At 43.3% G+C, this 17779-nt stretch overlaps 1 protein-coding gene across 6 annotated transcripts in view; it reads left to right on the top strand.

Annotated features, from left to right (window-relative positions):
• Positions 1-17779, top strand: part of LOC118229507 (protein FAM184A-like) — a 142389-nt gene that overhangs the window by 6595 nt on the left and 118015 nt on the right. For all 6 annotated transcript variants that reach the window (XM_035421500.1, XM_035421539.1, XM_035421518.1 and 3 more), the window contains exons 2-3: positions 1729-2529; positions 4244-4379. In XM_035421500.1, the coding sequence (XP_035277391.1) occupies positions 1729-2529; positions 4244-4379 (937 nt within the window). The remainder of the gene's footprint in view (positions 1-1728; positions 2530-4243; positions 4380-17779) is intronic.

A 17779-nucleotide genomic window follows, 5' to 3' on the forward strand; every position in this document is an offset into this window, starting at 1 on the left:
GTTGTCCTTCTGGAAGATCCTCCCATCTCCACAGAGGAACTCTGGAGCTCTGTCAGAGTGGCCTTCGGGTTCTTGGTCACCTCCCTGATCAAGGCCCTTCTCCCCTGATTGCCCAGTTTGGCCATGCGGCCAACTCTAGGAAGAGTCCTGGTGGTTCCAAACTTCTTCTAATTAAGAATGATGGAGGCCACTGTGTTCTTCAAGACCTTCAATGCTGCAGAATTTTTTTTGTACCCTTCCCCAGATCTGTACCTCGACACAATCCTGTCTCGCAGGTCTATGGACAATTCCTTCCACTTCATGGCTTGGTTTTTGCTCTGACATGCACGGTCAAATGTGGGACCTTATATAGACAGGTGTCTTCCTTTCCAAATCATGTTCAATCAATTGAATTTACCACAGGTGGACTCCAATCAAGTTGTAGTTGCAAACATCTCTAGTATGATCAATGGAAACAGGCACCTGAGCTCAGTTTTTGCAAAGGGTCATGTAAATGTAATGTTTCAGTTTTATATTTTTAATAAATTTGCAAAAATGTCTAAAAACCTGTTTTGGCTTTGTCATTATGGGGTATTGTGTGTAGATTGATGATGAAAGTGAATTTAATCAATTTTAGAATAAGGCTGTAACGTAACAAAATGTTGAAAAAGTGAAGGGGTCTGAATACTTTCCGAAGGCACTGTATAAATGCAGTGCACTGTAACGTACCAGAGAGTCACTTACAAGGGAGTAGTCTGTGTTCAATTTGATCACGTTTATTTCTAAGGAAACTTGCTTTCTAGAGCGAAAGTTGATGGAATTACCAACAGTAACTAAGGAGAAAAACAGAATAATCACTGGGTGCTCAAATATAGAAATATCTACAAGCTCCAGAGATCAGGAACAACCAACAAGGTGCTCACTGAACCCAAGGGCAGAGATAACTCAAAGGGAGCAAAGAAGGGTGCCTCAGTGCAAAAAGTATAAAACTGTACTTACTTCAGTACAGTTCAAGGCACTCTCGTTGGAGGAAGGAATGAGTTTTAAAAAGCCTTTATTCAATTGGCATGAGGAATTTAAAAAAAAAAACCAGTCTAACGCCAATGTGTTTCAGCCACATCAGTCTTTTTTAAAAATTCCTCATGACAAAGGGTCAATTACAATCATACAGGTTTGGATGTACCTTTCAATTAGCAACTCCTGATACAGCTGAGGAAACGACTTCCTCTACAAATTACTTAAACTGAATAAAAGAGCTAAGACCAAACAACAACTAGCCTATTTCTGCACTATAGGTTGGTAACGTTTTTGTTAAAAGTAGTTAATTTCTTAAAGACAGACTGGTTTCTTAACATAGAGACTCAGGACTAGATTCAACATGTCCCAAAATAGTGAGTGTTATTGCATAGTGTCTTTCTTCGCTCAGTTTACACTAAGAGGAAGGGGGTCACTGCTGAACCAGCATCAATGTGCAGGGTTTGGGTGAATTTTAATACAAATTTAAATAAATGGGACAGCTGCATTTTAAATTGTCCCATTCAGGTGGGAAATTGTTCATGAAACAATTGAATTAGAAGAATATTTAATCAATTGGTTTTGAATGGGAACTATGAATTTCTGAATGGAATTGAGTTGGAAAGTAGACTCTTTGAAAATTAGTGTGACACTGCCATTGTGCAACGATCCACCCTGTGTTTATGGTTTTCCAACAGTTCCTTCCATAACCCCCCTTAACGTTTACCAACCCAGGTGATCTATGCACTCAATACCAAGAACGACGAGCAGGAAGCGGACCTCCAGGCCCTCAAGGAGGCACATGATGAGGAGGTGCAGCAGATCCTGTCAGAAACCCAGGAGAAGATCCTGGAATACCAGATTCGCATCGATGAGGAGACTGACCTGAGGCGAAGGCTCCAGTCGCTGGAGGAGTCTGCTGAGCTCCACGAGCGGGCCAAGCGGCAGGCGCTGGCTGAGTTTGAGGCCTACCGGCAGCACGTGGAGGGCTCCCAGTTATGCACTGAGGTGCAGCACACCCAGCATATCATCGCTGCCTCTGGCGAGGCCGAGGAGATGTGCCGGGACTTTGAGGAAAGCCTCCATGTCTTCAAGCAGACCCGGTCCCGTCTGGAGTGTGACAAGTGCTGCACCTTAGAGGAGCTTCTCCATGCCCATGCCGAGGAGCCTGAGGAGCCCAGCCTACTCCACCGGGCTGAGGCAGAGTCCTTGGTGGAACTGATGGAGGGCCTCCGGCAAGACCGGCAGCGGCTGGCAGAGGAGTATGAGGCCCGGCTGTGTGAGGCCCGGGCCTTCTACGAGCATGAGCTGGAGGCTGCCAAGCGCACTCAGCGGTTGACTGCCGAAAGCCTGCTGGCCTGGAAGAAGACAGAGGCAGAGCTCCGGAAGGAGTTCCAGGTGCAAGAGGCGGGACTCCAGCGGGCACTGGGAAAAATGCGGGCAGAACTGCAAAGGGTGCAGGAGGAGGCCCGGGAGAACTGGGAGAAATCCAACAGACAGCAGACCTCACTGAACACTGCTGAGAGCATCATCCGGGTAAAGAGCTGCTCACATTCATGCTTATAAACCATGGTTGATCGATGAGACATGATTCAATTAGTTCCACGTTATGAATGCAAACACAGTTTAATTCTATGTGGCAATTCACATAATGCCAGAGACATTCAGATAATTGAAAGGTGGCATTCCAAGGTTGCATTTCTCCACATATTTATTCTTTGGAGTAGTATGTGCATACAGTGGGCCTCATTTACCAATGTTTTTGTAAGACTGTGAGTCTGTGCGTAATCAGAAACAAGCTAACAAATTCCACTGGATTTATCAAACATGTGTAGAACCAGCTTTTTTTTGTATCTGCATGTGTAAGTTGATGAATACTAAACAACTGTAAATGAAAAGCACATTCACAACTTGTGATTAGCATAATCTTAGAGAGTTTGGAATTCCTTTGCATACTATATAAAGAGATGGCTGAGAAGAGACAAAAGAAAAAGTGCTGTAAATAGAAGTACAACCCAAAAAATATATTTTATTCAGTAGTGTAAGCAGTGGAGTGTCAGGGCTGGGGAGGACTAAAGCCTGGCAAGATATAGCTGTTGTTGTGAAGTCTGTGCCTGGAGTTCTGTGTACTATGCAACAGGTACAACAAAAATGGTTTGACCTGAAACTGGAGGCAAAGAAGAAAATCCTAGCACATCAGCCACAGGTGGAGGTCAGAGTTTGGCCGAGTTGTCTACCCTGGATGAATGCATTGGCCAAATTATAGGACAGATGACGCTGTGTGGAATCCACCAGAGTGTGACAGCAATATTTTTTCCCTGTCCTTGCACAGACTCATCAGCCATTCATCATCCTCTGCAAACAAACTGGCCTAGTCTTTGAAGATACTCTCTCTCTGAAGTGCGCCATGCGCCAGACCACCTAATAATGTGAGGTCAGCCATAGTAATGAAGGCCTAAGCTATGACTTCTGCACGCTATTTATATGCTTAGTTTACGTGTTTTATGTAATTTTATACTCAAATAATGCTCATCTGCAGCTGAGCATTATTTGGATTAATCAGGATTACACAAATGAAGTATCACCTGTTTTAATGTTGAATCATATTCATTATAATAGTTCACTCAAATAATTTAGCTACTTTTGAAAATCTAAATAAAATTTGTATGAATGAAATAATAAAAGCACCAGCACACAAAACAAGCTTTACAACCAGGTTTTTTTTTTTTCATTTGCGCACACAATACGAACTGTTTAGAACACTCGTGAAAACTGTTTTGATCCTACAAACAAAGTGAAATACGAAAACTTTGATAAATCCCACATTTGTGTAACTGCATTTACAAACAATTTGCGATCAGATTCGTTAGGCTTGCATTTGAAATGAGGCCCATTGTTTGCATTGCCCATTAGATGTTCACTGTATTTACTTTGGCACAATACAGTGAAATATCATCGCTACTCAACTCCAGGTCCTGCGGGCTGCAATGGAAGGGAAGTTTTCTGCCTTGTCTATTTTCAGCTCAGCAGCCGCCACTGCTTCCTGAACCAAGGTGGTATGATAATTAGTGAAATCAGGTGGCGTAGTGCATGGTTGGAGCAAATACTAGAGACCTGCCAAAAGAACCCGGAGTTGAGTAGCGCTGCTATAAAATATTGGGACGTCCCATCACTAGAGGGCTACAGTGGATAGCGTTAAGGAGTTTAAATTAATGATGTTGGTTTTGACCCTAATGGCTTTCTATTTCAGGACCTGCACAGGCAGCTGGATGAGGCAGTGCAGGATAGAGAGATTACTGCAATTCGGCTGCAGGAGACTGACTGTGAACTGGAAGCATCCCGGGACAGAGTCCAGCAGCAGGCCACAGAGATCCTCCTCAAAGCCAGTGAGACATCTCTGTCCTTTGACACTGCTGAGTAATATCAATCTTTTCAATCACTGCTAAGTGATTATGTGATTGCCCCCTCTGTCTATGCAATCACTGCTGAAGGATGATGTAATCCAAGGGCAAAATAGTGAGTCATACAATGGGGGGGACCAATCTGGTGAGGAGTCTGGGGTTTTAAGTTTAATTCAATTCTTTGCAACCATGTATTCCACATGTCTCAGATTACTCTTGAGTGCAGTGTGCTGCACAGCTAAGTTGACATACAGAAACTGATTAAGCCTGAGTTACTTATAGGACTTGTAGAGGTGTCGAGGATGCCACCCTCACTTTCTTACATTTTCTATTTCAACACCTGGAGGCCCCCACATCTCATGCAAGGCTCTTATTTATTGACTTTTCTTCTGCATTTAACACTGTCCAGCCATATGTACTCGCTGAGAAACTGCTCTCTAATTTTAATATAAACCTTAATTTCATTGGTTGGATAGTGGATTTCGTAACTAACAGTGACAGTGAGTTTGAGCATGGACTGATGGTAGATGATTTTTTGTCTTGGTGTAAAGAGTTTTATCTGGAGATAAATATGCACTTGTTGTACGTCGCTCTGGATAAGAGCGTCTGCTAAATGCCTGTAATGTAATGTAATGTCATTGATTTTAGAAGGACACAGTCCAGTATTATTACTTACACTACTATCCAGAAAATGGACATTGATATTGTTTCTGAGTGCAAATACTTGGGCGCTGTCATTGACAATTGGCTGTTTTGAGCCCAATATGCTGTATGTAAAAAGGTCCAGCAGCGCTTATTCTTTCTGAGAAAGATGAATTCTTTCAGAGTGTGCAATGTCCTAATGACTTTGTTTTATCAGTGTTCTATTGAAAGTGTTCTTAAGTATTGTATAGTGGCTTGATTTGGTGGCCTTACTGTGGCAAATAAAAGCAGTCAGGCAAAGCTGGTCAAGGTGGAGAACAAAGTTATCGGGGTGAAGGAAGCCCAGCTTCAGGACGTCTACTGTAAGCTATTGATTACTAATATTCTCGATCACTCTCTTCATAATCAGTTTGAGTTTCTTCCTTTGGGCCAACGTTATAAGATGCTCAAAACAAAGACACAGCGCACCAGAGTCTCTTTCATTCCCATTGCCATTGAAAGGCTAAATCTCTTAATGTAAAACGTAGGTGTGCGCACACACCTTTAATCTTGTTGCCACTGTAAAGGCTTCATCTTTTAATGTAATATGTAGACATGTACACTACTGGTCAAAAGTTTTAGAACACCTCCGTTTTTTCCAGTTTTATTGAAGTTTAAGCAGTTTAAGTCCTGTGAATGACCTGAAATGGTACAAAGGTAAGTGGTAAACTGCCAGAGGTTTTTTTTTTTTTTTTAAAGTTTAGGTTACCAAAAACTGAAAAATAATGTAAATATTATAAAAATATTTATAATATAAATAGTTATAAAAAAGGCCTTTTTCAGGGAACAAGTAATGGGTTAACAACGTACAGCTTTTCTGCAGTAATGGAAGTAAATTAAGCCTTGAAAGTTGATGCAAACAATTCCTACAGGTGTCCCAACTTTTATTGATTACTTACAAATCGTCTTGCTGCATAAAATCAGTGTTGGATCAGACTGTATTACAACACCCTCCAAAGCATTATTTGGACAATATTCCACTGCAAGAAGTAGTATATTGCTATCATAATGGCGATAAAAAAGGCACTTGGAAACTGGAGGAAACTCTGACAGGAAGAAGTCCGGCGGACCCAAAGCCACAACAGAATCAGAAGACAAGTTTCTGAGAGTCAACAGCTTGTGTGATAGGCGGCTCACAGGACAACAGCTTCAAGCACAGCTTAACAGTGGTCAAAGTAAGCAAGACTCAGTTTCAACTGTGAAGAGAAGACATCAAGCTGCAGGTTTGACAAGTCGAGTGGCAGTACGAAAACCATTGCTAAAATGGGTAAATAAGAAAAAGAGGCTTGCCTGGGCCATGAAGCACCGGCAGTGGACTACTGAAGACTGAAAGAAGGTCTTATGGACCAATGAATCTGAAAATTTGAAATCTTTGTTTCATCACGCAGGGTTTTTGTATGCTGTCGAGTAGGTGAAAGGATGGTTCCTCAGAAGTGTGACACCAACTGTCAAAAATGGAGGAGGAAGCGTGATGGTTTTGGGCTCTTTTCCTGGATCCAGAGTTGGTGACTTGCACAGAGTGACTAGCACCCTGAACCAAATGGGCTACAGCATTTTCCAGTGCCATGCAATACCCTCCAGTCAATGCCAGGTTGGTCCGGTGTTCATCCTACAGCAAGATAATGACTCAGAACATACCTCCAGGCTATGTCACATCTACCTTAGAGGAAAAGACCAAGATGGTAGGCTTCAAATAATGGAATAGTCAGCACAGTCTTCAGACTTAAACCTCATCAAGCTGGTTTGGGTTGAACTGGACAGAAGGGTGAAAGCAAAGCAACCTACAAGTGCAACACATTTTTGGGAACTTCTGCAACAGTGTTGGGAAGATCTATTTGATTTCCATTGCAGAACGAATGCCACTGTCATGCCCCCGTGTTTCGGTTGTCATATGGTTTCCCTTGTGTTCCGGTTATTTCTGTTCCGTGTGCTTTGTTCCTCACCATGTCTTTGCTTTTCCCCACAGGGTGGGCGTGATCTTTCCCAATGCACTCCCTAATCACTTCCAGCCCTCAGCAATTTTCACACTCGTTCAGGTCGCATTCCTCACACCCTCCCTGATTAATTCCAATCAGCACCAGACTATAAAGCCACACTTTTTGTTTCTGTCTTTGCCAGATCGTTGATTTGTTGCCCAGCGTCACACCTTGCAATCGCGTTTAAAACCTAGCCTAGCATTATTTTCTATACCCCGTTTTCTCTGCACCTTCCTCGGTTTCCTCACCTCGCACTGTTTCCTTGGCCACAGATTGTTTGTTCATGTACCTTGTTCAGTGTTCCCCTGTCTGTCGTGCCTACGTGTTGTCTGCGTCGCGTCTTGTTCCGTGTTCCCCTGTTCTCCCCAGTTACCTCCCCAGCTCCAACCTCCCGATCCAGCCCGTCCTTCGCCGGCCTCCCAGTCTCCAGCCCAGCTCCACCACCGACACCGGAGGTAGTCCGTTCAGCGCCAAGCCGGATTCCGGATCTCCCCACAAAACCTCACAGCTCCCTGCTCCAAGCCTGCCTGGGTTCCTACCGTCTCTGTCTGTACTCAAATAAACCCCTTTTTGTATTCCATCTACTGCTGCCTCCGAGTCCTGCATTTGGGTCCAGTCCGAGACCGGTTCATAACAGCCACGAGTGTGTTCAGCTGTTATATCAGCAAAAGGTGGCTACTTTAATGAGTCAAAAAATTTGAATAAATTGTGTTAAACAGAACGATTCCATGATTTCTTTTTTTCTCAAATTGTTTATTTGTTCTATGCTTTAATTTCAGAGTACATTGAGACAACTGCGTAAATTTCTATAAAAACTGGAAAAATGGAGGTTATCTAAAACTTCTGACCAGTAGTGTACACCTTACTGCCACAGCACTTTACACCTCACTAGCACTTTTATATTTTATATGTACAGTATATATATATTATTATATTGTGATCTAATGCCTGGCTGCAACCAAATTTCCTTCAGGACAATAATAAAGTTGAAGTTGAACCTTGTACTTTTACTAGAGGCTTTGTAAGCGTACAGGAGACTTCTAAATCAAGTGAACTCAACTGAACTGGAATGGAGGCTTGATGCAGTTACTGCTAGAACAGGATTTGCAACATACACAGACTTGCACAACACCGTTTATTTACTGTAGAGTATTTGTTCCAATACCTTTAGTCATTTTAACTTGCAGGAACTCTACACAAAATATACTTTTGTTGAAGGATGACTACTTATGAGTGTAAAAAACAATAATCTTTGGAACTGTCTTAACAGTGAGCAACAGTGATTTATTTTTTGAATTTCAATTTATTTTGTAGACTGCAGAAAAAAAAAAACTACTTAGTCTACAGATGACACTAGGTCAGATTTTTTGAGAACAAATTTTGTTCTCTATGAATATTATCCAATCTGTCTCTGTGTAAACCAATACAAATGCAGTTCTCTTAAAAGGATATTTCACTTCGGGATAAAATTAGTAATTTTGTGGAGCCTATCACGTTGTATTTGCAGAACATGAATACTAACGATCCAGTAAACCAGAATAATTCAAAACAGAGCTAATCAGAGGCTGCATCGAAAAGCTTATGTTTAGCTAGCAACATCCCATTTCACTAGTAGGAGAGCTAGTTAATGTTAGCTAAGGTAACATAGATATGACACTAGGCCAACTAACCCTGGTTTTCTAATTAGGTCATTTGTACAGATGTGGTCCCCACCAGACAATAATGTCCAGTCTGAGTTTAACTAACTGCAAGAAAAAAAAAATACCGTTAACTTGTATTCAACTCACGTATCAGTTACCCTCCAGTCTGTGATATTATTTAGCTGGCTGGCTACAACCAACCAACTGGTAATTCTGCAACAATGCTGTAATTGTGTGGGCCCGCTTGTTAGCTATCTTCAGGACCGTTTGCAATAGAACAACTAATTGGAATGGCAGGTATGCCATCCAGCCAAGTTACGCCTTGGTGGGGTATGCCGCATACCTTTACAGCACCGAGAGTTTGGAACTTTGCAGGGTTCCCCACAGAAATAACCGCAAAGGCCACAGACGCTCAGCCCTTAAAAACATTAATTTCTGTACATTCTGACCCCGTTTCAACAGATAGATTTCATAAACAACTTCACATGTCCACACAATAAAGCCCCAAACTAAGGGGACTTTGCGTTTTCTCCTTCTTCTTCTTTTTCCTGCCAGAAATGCTCCTAGCCCACAAAGAATATGTCTCCCCATTGGTCATTTTACATACACCAGCCAATCCTTCACCAAAACCAGCCAATCAAAATGTCACATACAAACGCAAAATGGACATATCTTTTTACCCAAGAAAATTGCCAGTCTGTATACTTAGCCAGTTCATAGCTCAGTGGTAACGTCATGGTCTATGGATTGTTGAGTCACATGTTCAAATCCCACCTGGAGCACATTTCTTATTCAGGCTTATTTGCTCACTAATAATTGTCTATTATTTCTCAGCTATTGCTTTTGCACCACATCTACCTGTGGTTCACCGAATGTATAGACTGCATTATGACATACCATCTACATGTTCAGTTAACCGCCTACAATATCGCCTGGCCATATAGACACAACAGCTCAGCTATGCTTACTGACCTGTCTTCTTCTTTAAAACCACCAACATATTTCACCAAAATAATTCATGCTTTTAGGCAGCTACATAAGGATGGCGCACTGCCAATGCAATTGACTGCGAAGCACAAGGTCGGATAATCGAATCCTGTCTCGCCCTCAAGCAGATCTTTTCATATCTTAAACTATCATTTTCTTACAATTATATTGCTAACTAATAATTCTGTCAGGACCACTGTCATCAAAGTAGATCTTTATTGACAATAAAGGCAATACAGTTATGTTTGGCGGTATGGCTCTGTTCTGGAGCTCTCCCGCCAACCACGCAGCCCGCGTGGATAAGGCAGGGAGGCCAGCAGCCAAACTCCCCTAGAGGGGTACACACAGAACAGATCCAGCAGCAAAGCAAGTTCTTAACACATACGGATGGAGCAATACAAATTCTTAACACATGGGAATGGAGAAATGCAAATTCTTGACACATAGGGATGGAGCTGGGGTGGTGGAGGGGGTTTACAAAGCAACGTGCAGCAGCTTGCATGCAGGAGGAGCAGCCGAATGAGTAGAGGGAGGCTATTTAAGTAGACCGCCCTGTTAGTGAATGTACTGTGATAGGCGAACATCACTCAGCTGAGCCATCAGCTGATTCAGCCAGAGCGCTTGACTCTCATGGCCTGCCAGAACTATGCGATGCTCCATTTCTGTCAGGACCACTGTCATCAAAGTAGATCTTTATTGACAATAAAGGCAATACAGTTATGTTTGGCGGTATGGCTCTGTTCTGGAGCTCTTCCGCCAACCATGCAGCCCGCGTGGATAAGGCCGGGAGGTCAGCAGCCAAACCCCCCTAGAGGGTTACACACAGAACAGATCCAGCAGCAAAGCAAGTTCTTAACACATACGGATGGAGCAATACAAATTCTTAACACATGGGAATGGAGAAATGCAAATTCTTGACATATAGGGATGGAGTTGGGGTGGTGGAGGGGGTTTACAAAGCAACGTGCAGCAGCTTGCATGCAGGAGGAGCAGCCGAATGAGTAGAGGGAGGCTGTTTAAGTAGACTGCCCTGTTAGTGAATGTACTGTGATAGGCGAACATCACTCAGCTGATTCAGCCGGAGCGCTTGACTCTCGTGGCCTGCCAGAACTACGCGATGCTCCATTTCTGTCAGGACCACTGTCATCAAAATAGATCTTTATTGACAATAAAGGCAATACAGTTATGTTTGGCGCTATGACTCTGTTCTGGAGCTCTCCCGCCAACCACGCAGCCCGCGTGGATAAGGCCGGGAGGCCAGCAGCCAAACCCCAAAACAACCATATGGCAACATGCTATTAATAAGTGTCTCCGGCTGATGTGATGACTATGTGTACGACCACCTGGAGTAAACCCTTCGTCCAGTCAAGCCCTTCGGCTTGGGGCCGTCTATTTTTTACGTGGATCAGTGGTTATGTGTACCAACAGCATGTTGGACATTCCCCTGAGGCCGATAATTAGATGTATTATTAATTAATAAACCAGAAGAACATACTATGTGTGATATGTTATTAGGCTATGTGTACCGACAGCTTGTCTGTATTTCCCCTCGAGTGCCGAGATTTAAACTAAACCGGGGGAAATATACTACTACCTTCATCAGTGTAAATGAATCCTCACTCGTTGCATAAGTCTACCGGAAGTGCCAGTAGTAGCAGCAGCAGGAGCAGCGGTAGCGGTAACGGCAGCAGCGTAGGAGCCTTAGCAGCAGCAGCAGTATGAGCAGCGAAGCACATGTTGAATGATGATGTGATGACTATGTGTACCCCACCTGGAAGAAGCCCTTCGTCCAGTCAGCTCGATGCTGTCTAGCGTTATGCGGATCAGTAGTTATGTGTACCAACAGCATGTTGGACGTTCCCCTGAGGCCAATAGTTAGATGAATTATTAATTAATAAACCAGGGGAACATACTATGTGAGATGTAATATTAGGCTATGTGTACCGACAGCTTGTCGGTAATTCCCATCAAGCGCTGAGATTTAAACTAAACCGGGGGAAATATACTACTACCTGCATCAGTGTAAATGAATCCTCACTCATTGCCATCCATACAAGCATGCATGGACAAGAACGGGAGGGGGCAGCAGCAAAAACCCCCAAAAAAACCATACGCCGACATGTTGTTAGTACTTAGTCTCCGGCTGAAGTGATTACTATGTGAAACGCCATTCGGCTACCGGAAGGGCCCTTCATCCAGTCAGCTCGAGGCCGTTCTAACATTGTGGGTCAGTGGCTATGTGTACCAAGCTTTTTTGGCCTTTCCCCTGAAGCAAGAGTAAAATTAAACCTGGGGAAAATACTATTTGTAATGTTGAAGGCTATGCCTATGTGTATGGCCTTGGATTCTATCAATCAAATTTATTTGTATAGTGTATTTTACGGCAGTAGTCACAATGCGCTTTACAGACAACCCTGGCCTGAACCCCCACAGGAGCAAGCCTAAGGCGACAGTGGCAAGGAAAAACTCCCTGTGGCATATAGGAAGAAACCTCGGAAGGAACCAGGCTCAAGGGGGAAACCCATCCTCCTCTGGTCGGCTCAGGTTGTTGATTGTGACAATCATGTCAGTCAGTGGCTTAAGCCGCGTTTCCACCAAAATTACCCGGAACTTTCAGTCCCAGGAACTACTTTACCAGGAACTAAAAGGTTCCTTCAGCTAATGGTTGTCTGCGTTTCCACCGGGGTCTAAAGTCCTGCGAAGATTAGGCAAATTAGCCCACTGACGTATGAAAAAGCGACGTTGTCGTTGGTCCATCTGTCATATGATTTCTTCTGTAACCCCATACTACCACCGAAGTAGCCTACATTATTTTCTAATAACCGGGACAGCCCGGAGGGGTTTATTCCACGTATATACAACAGGTTACCAACAATTACTATATATGGTTACTTTTGTATTTATTGATTTTTATCGATTTAATCACATGGAATTGAAATATTCTTCTGCAGCCGTTTGGGCATATTTTACCGTTGTCAAGCAAAACTGTCATTGGTAGTTGAACTTGGACCGTTATGCAACAAATAGGATATAACAGACCAATAGTCAGATTGTAACTGTTTTATATATCCTCTCAAACACATTCATTATGTTTTTATGCGAACATTCGCTTTCATGTCTTGACATCCGAAGCGACAGAATGCATTCACATTTCCAATATAACTGGCAACAACAGCAGAAAACATGCACACGTTGTAAACAATTTGCTGTTTGATTACTTTCTCATCGTCAATTCTATATAGGCTAATCGCAAAATGACAAGAATAGAACGAAAACTCGGACTTGCGTGAAAATTTAAATTAGTAGTGGTAGAGCCACCGTTTGTTTTCCTTCGAAGTTACTGCTAGCCGAGCAGCGAAGTGTGCCCTCCAGATGCGAACCATGCACCATAAATTAGTCCATAGTCTTCCTGGTCTTTTTGTGGAATTGAAGAATGGCAGAGTAAAATTACGGCAGTCTGAAAAAACTAAAGGTACGATTACTAGAATTAACCTGTTATTTTACCCTGACAAAAAGTGCGGAAGGTGATTTCCAGTTTGCTTTTACTGTATCACCAATGTGAACTACGCAGAACTACCGCATACCTCACATAACCGTATCAAACGTTTTGAGTCAATTACAACGGGCTAACAAAGAAAATCCGGAAGAAAATATTCAGCAACCGAATTAATCCGTTTGAATGTTTTAATACGTAATATGCTGTCCCAGCACGAATGCTTAGCATTTTATAAAACGAATACTAAAGCAAGAAAAGAGCAGAAGAGCACACGTTATAATTCCAAGAGGTTGGCAGGCTATAACCAAAAGTAGGCTACTGCGCCGCATAACATACAAGTTTGATTTGAAGTTATTATGAAAATAAGTCGGTTTGCGCCTGCATATTTTCAAAGATGGCGCCTGAAAATATAGACACAAAAAAATGCTACGAGTACTCGACCAATCAGAAATGTTCAGCGCTGCAAGCTCCACCCAAAAGGTTCCTGTACTTTCGGAAAGTACTACCCCCCGAGCAGGAACCTTTTGGGGGGTAAAACAAAGCCCCCAGAACTAAATTTAGACCCTAGTTCCAGCGGTGGAAACGCACTGAGTTCCTCAAAAGGTTCCTAGTTCCGGGGTATAGTTCCTGCGGTGGAAACGCGGCTTTAGCTACCTCGTAAGCCCAAGGCCATTCAAACTAATCACCAAATATTATTAGGCTATGTGTACCAACAGCTTGTTGGTATTTTCCCCCAGCACCGAGATTTAAACCAATTAGAGGGAAATATACTACTCATATCAGTGTAATGAATCCTCGTAGTAGTAGCAGCAGCAGCAGCAATAAACAGCAGCAGCAGTAGGAGCAGTAGCATCAGCAGCAGCAACAGCAGTAGCAGTAACATCAGCAGTAGTGGCAGCAGTAACGCAGCAGCAGCAGTAGCACCCAGCAGCAGTAACAGCAGCAGCAGCAGCAGAAACATTACAAGCAGCAGCAGCACTAGCAGCAGCAGGAAACTGATTATAGAGGAAACATTGGCAGCTGCGACACCGGTACTTGCAAGTAGACAGTAGCAGCCGTGCTCCTATACTGCAAAGCTCATAGCTTTTGAACGGAAATTATTTCAATGCCAACGGATGAAAGAAGCACATGTCCAAAGCCCCGTAGCTTCACTGAGGATGCCGGGAACCATCACTGCTGTCGTTGCCGCACTGGAGCAGGAGTGGTGGTGTAGAACTCCAGAATGGGGACCACATTGCCAATGAGACGGAGGCGGACAGCAACCAGATTTCGTCATGGCATTTCCCAATAAAGGCTCCTCAGGGCTCGCATGGGGGCGCCACCACAGGTACCGGGTCATGGAGGAGAGGATGGAAAACAGTGCTAGTATGCAATAATGACACTTCATTTTCTCAGATTAAAAGCTTGAGGTGTATACAAAATATAGCTAATTTAAGCATATTTGCCATGGTGAGATCACATAAAGAACCATGAAGCATAAGGAAATGCAGTTTCCGACAGTGGGTACTTCAGGGTTGAAACTCTTGCATTAAAAGAGAGACCAGTTGGTGAACGGAGTTATATGAGGCTGAAGAGTCTATGCATCTTTTAAAAATTGGGGGGAAATGCATTCTGCAGAGCTTGGATGAACATATTACTGCTTCTGCCCATCAGGCATCACGATGAGGCTAATCTTGCGTTGCGCTATCGGAAGCGACTCCTGCCAAATGGATACGCTGGATGCATAGATGCATAGCCCGGTCCCGAAAGCCGAGACGATTGGCGATCGCGTTTTTGAGTTTCGCTTAATTCGCTGACATAAGGGCCACTCCGGGCGAGGGCAGGCATCGAAGCAATAAGGTTCGAATAATTATTTCTCAATGCGTCACTATTTAAATATTATTTAACAGTTGGGCACAGTGGGGTGCTTTAAAGTGCCACATTGCATTACTAATATGCTTACCGAATGAGTATATTAGGAGAGGAATTGGAACCAGTCTTTTTTATTTATTTATTTATTTATTTATTTTTAACCATCGTATTGCACTCTTTATTTAAGACGAAAATGCAATGTACGATTAAAGAAAACTATGACAAAGTTGCGAAAGCACATGCTACAAAGCTGCCTGGAACCAGCCATAACCGGGAGCAGATGCAATGGATGACGCGCAACGCCATTCGTGTGAGCATGCAATTGTAGAGACAGCGAGGCCAATACCTAGGCTATGCGGAGCATGTCCGTACCACGAGGTATAATTTTTTTTTTTTCCTCAACGTATGTGCTCAGTCGTGTGGTCACATGCCTGATCACATGCACGGTGAAGAAGGCAGAGCAGTGACGTGGAGAAGGCTACATCAAATCCCTTCTCCACTGTGATAAGCCTAAATGCCATTTAAGTGTCATGGAATACAACGATACACGTATGAATGCGGAACGTACGCATTTGCGTCTTGCAACAGCATGATATTGAGAGAACCAGGTGGACGAGTCAACATTAAGCCTAATTTGTCTAATTAAAATGGACATTAGCAATCCCTAAACATTCAGCATCGTGATCTGACAGCTAAATTAGATAGCCAACCAAATTGTATCCTCGCAGATTTAACACCGATATGAATTTATGTTTTCATTTTTCTGTCGCGATGATTGGGTCCCGATAGGAAACCGGCTTTTTAAGCGCAAATCGTGAATCAGTGGAGAAAACTTTATGTGGTTCTGAAGCTGAAAGCCGAAAGCTGGTTTGCATTTTACAACATTGGCTGTAGCCTACTTGCCGGTAACAGTCTAACACTCTTTGTAGTGTAGCGATTCAGCGAAGGGTAGAATGCAGCTTTAAACAATTTAGACGACTCTGCATCTCTGCTCTTTGCAACACGACCTGCCGCCCATGTTCAATCTGCCAAACCTATAACAGCCAGAGCTGAACTGGCCATCTTGCAGCCCAATCCTCCCGGAATGACTGTTTACACCAGGAAGTAGGCCATTAGCCTACAAATACAAAAACTATAGCCTAGGCCTGTGTGAGACATGGGGGCTATCTAGTAGCTGCGTAGTAGCAACTGCCCATAATCCATTAGCCGTTCACAATGAACAGAGATTCTTTATCGATACGCCTACTTTTCCATCTCAGCCAAGCGTGAGAACTTTGGCGTTTCCCAATTCAGACATTTCCGCTTAGATTTTACGTGCACAAATCCCAAATTCGCGTAAAAATGATTGATTGGAAGACCCCGCTCTGATAAACTAGGGGAAGTAGCCTACGACCCAATTCTACTGCGTTCCGGAAGGTAGCCGAAAGCATTCACGCCAGGGATTCTTTAGCAGTGAGAGCATCTAGCGTTGACTCTGGTGGTGAGAAACTCAACAATAAGCATGCCATTAACTTCTGCCCGCATATGCTGGAACATTTCTGCTTTTAGCGAAAGACTTGCGATATTCGTGAAACCAGCCCCTTTGTGAGATGTCCCCGCAATCAAATATGCATATTCGGTGTTGTCAATTTAGCGACTTTTTTAGGAGGCCATAGCTACTTTCCATAGAAAATAGTTGGCAACGCTGTGTATATTATGCGTTTACCGCTAGACTCAGAGCTCAGCAGAATTTAAATAAGGTTGGTGACATTACCTGGCTAGAATCTGCAGCTAGCAGATATGGATGTGGCAGCAGCTTCCAGGCTTGAACATGGCGTCCTCCATGGAGGGGCGGCGGCCGCCGCAAAGCAGCGCTCCTTGAATGAAGCTCCCTGGCCAGTTAGCAGTGAAGACAGTGCATCGGTATCCTCAATATCTGGAATATTGTCGCTTAAAACAACGCTTTTCGTGGCTGGCCCCAAATGGATCGCCTGCCTGCTGCAGCTATAGAGCTTAGAGGTAAACAGCAATGCAAATAAATAGCAAGACTTCCTCGTAGTGCCTAGGCTGTGAGCTTAGACTAGCAGCGAACATGTAGCGAGCAGACATGGTTTAGACTGGCAGCATGCCGTAGCTGGATTGCGGGAAGAAGCGCCGATTTACAAAGCAGCAGATATTGGCCTGCCAGAACTACGCAATGCTCCATTTGTTAATTGCTTTTGAACTATTGCTTTTGCACTTATCAAAATATCAGAATCTCCAATGCAGATGTTTACCAAACGTCACTCACGGCCAGCCATATGCATTTCATGACATTTAATGTATTGATTTTCTTAAAAAGTTACACCAGCTGACCACTGTGGCGTTTCTACTAACTACATTTCTTCTACTGTAGAAAATGTTCTTATCAGCAAACGCCATGTTTCTACATTCATGTTACCTCGCCGTTATTTATCTCCACCTACATTATTATGTATGAACTGTCTGCAACACCCCAATAAAACATTACATTTAAAACGTGAGAAAAGTATATTTATACAACAGTTTTGCTGCGCAATTTCACACATTGCTTCAACCACTAATTACAATGGTCACTACCGTCTGTTTTTTATACCGTTGAATAAGGAAACTCATCTCGCTCATGGTCACTTTATTTTCTTTGCACCATGGGCGTAAATTACGGGGGGGATGGGGGGGTTGTAACCCCCCAATAATCAAAACCAGGCAATACAACCCCCCCCCCCAAATAATCATATCATCATGATGAATGAAAAA

Source organism: Anguilla anguilla, chromosome 1, assembly GCF_013347855.1.
Source record: "Anguilla anguilla isolate fAngAng1 chromosome 1, fAngAng1.pri, whole genome shotgun sequence".
In the NCBI taxonomy this organism is placed as follows: Eukaryota; Metazoa; Chordata; class Actinopteri; order Anguilliformes; family Anguillidae; genus Anguilla; species Anguilla anguilla.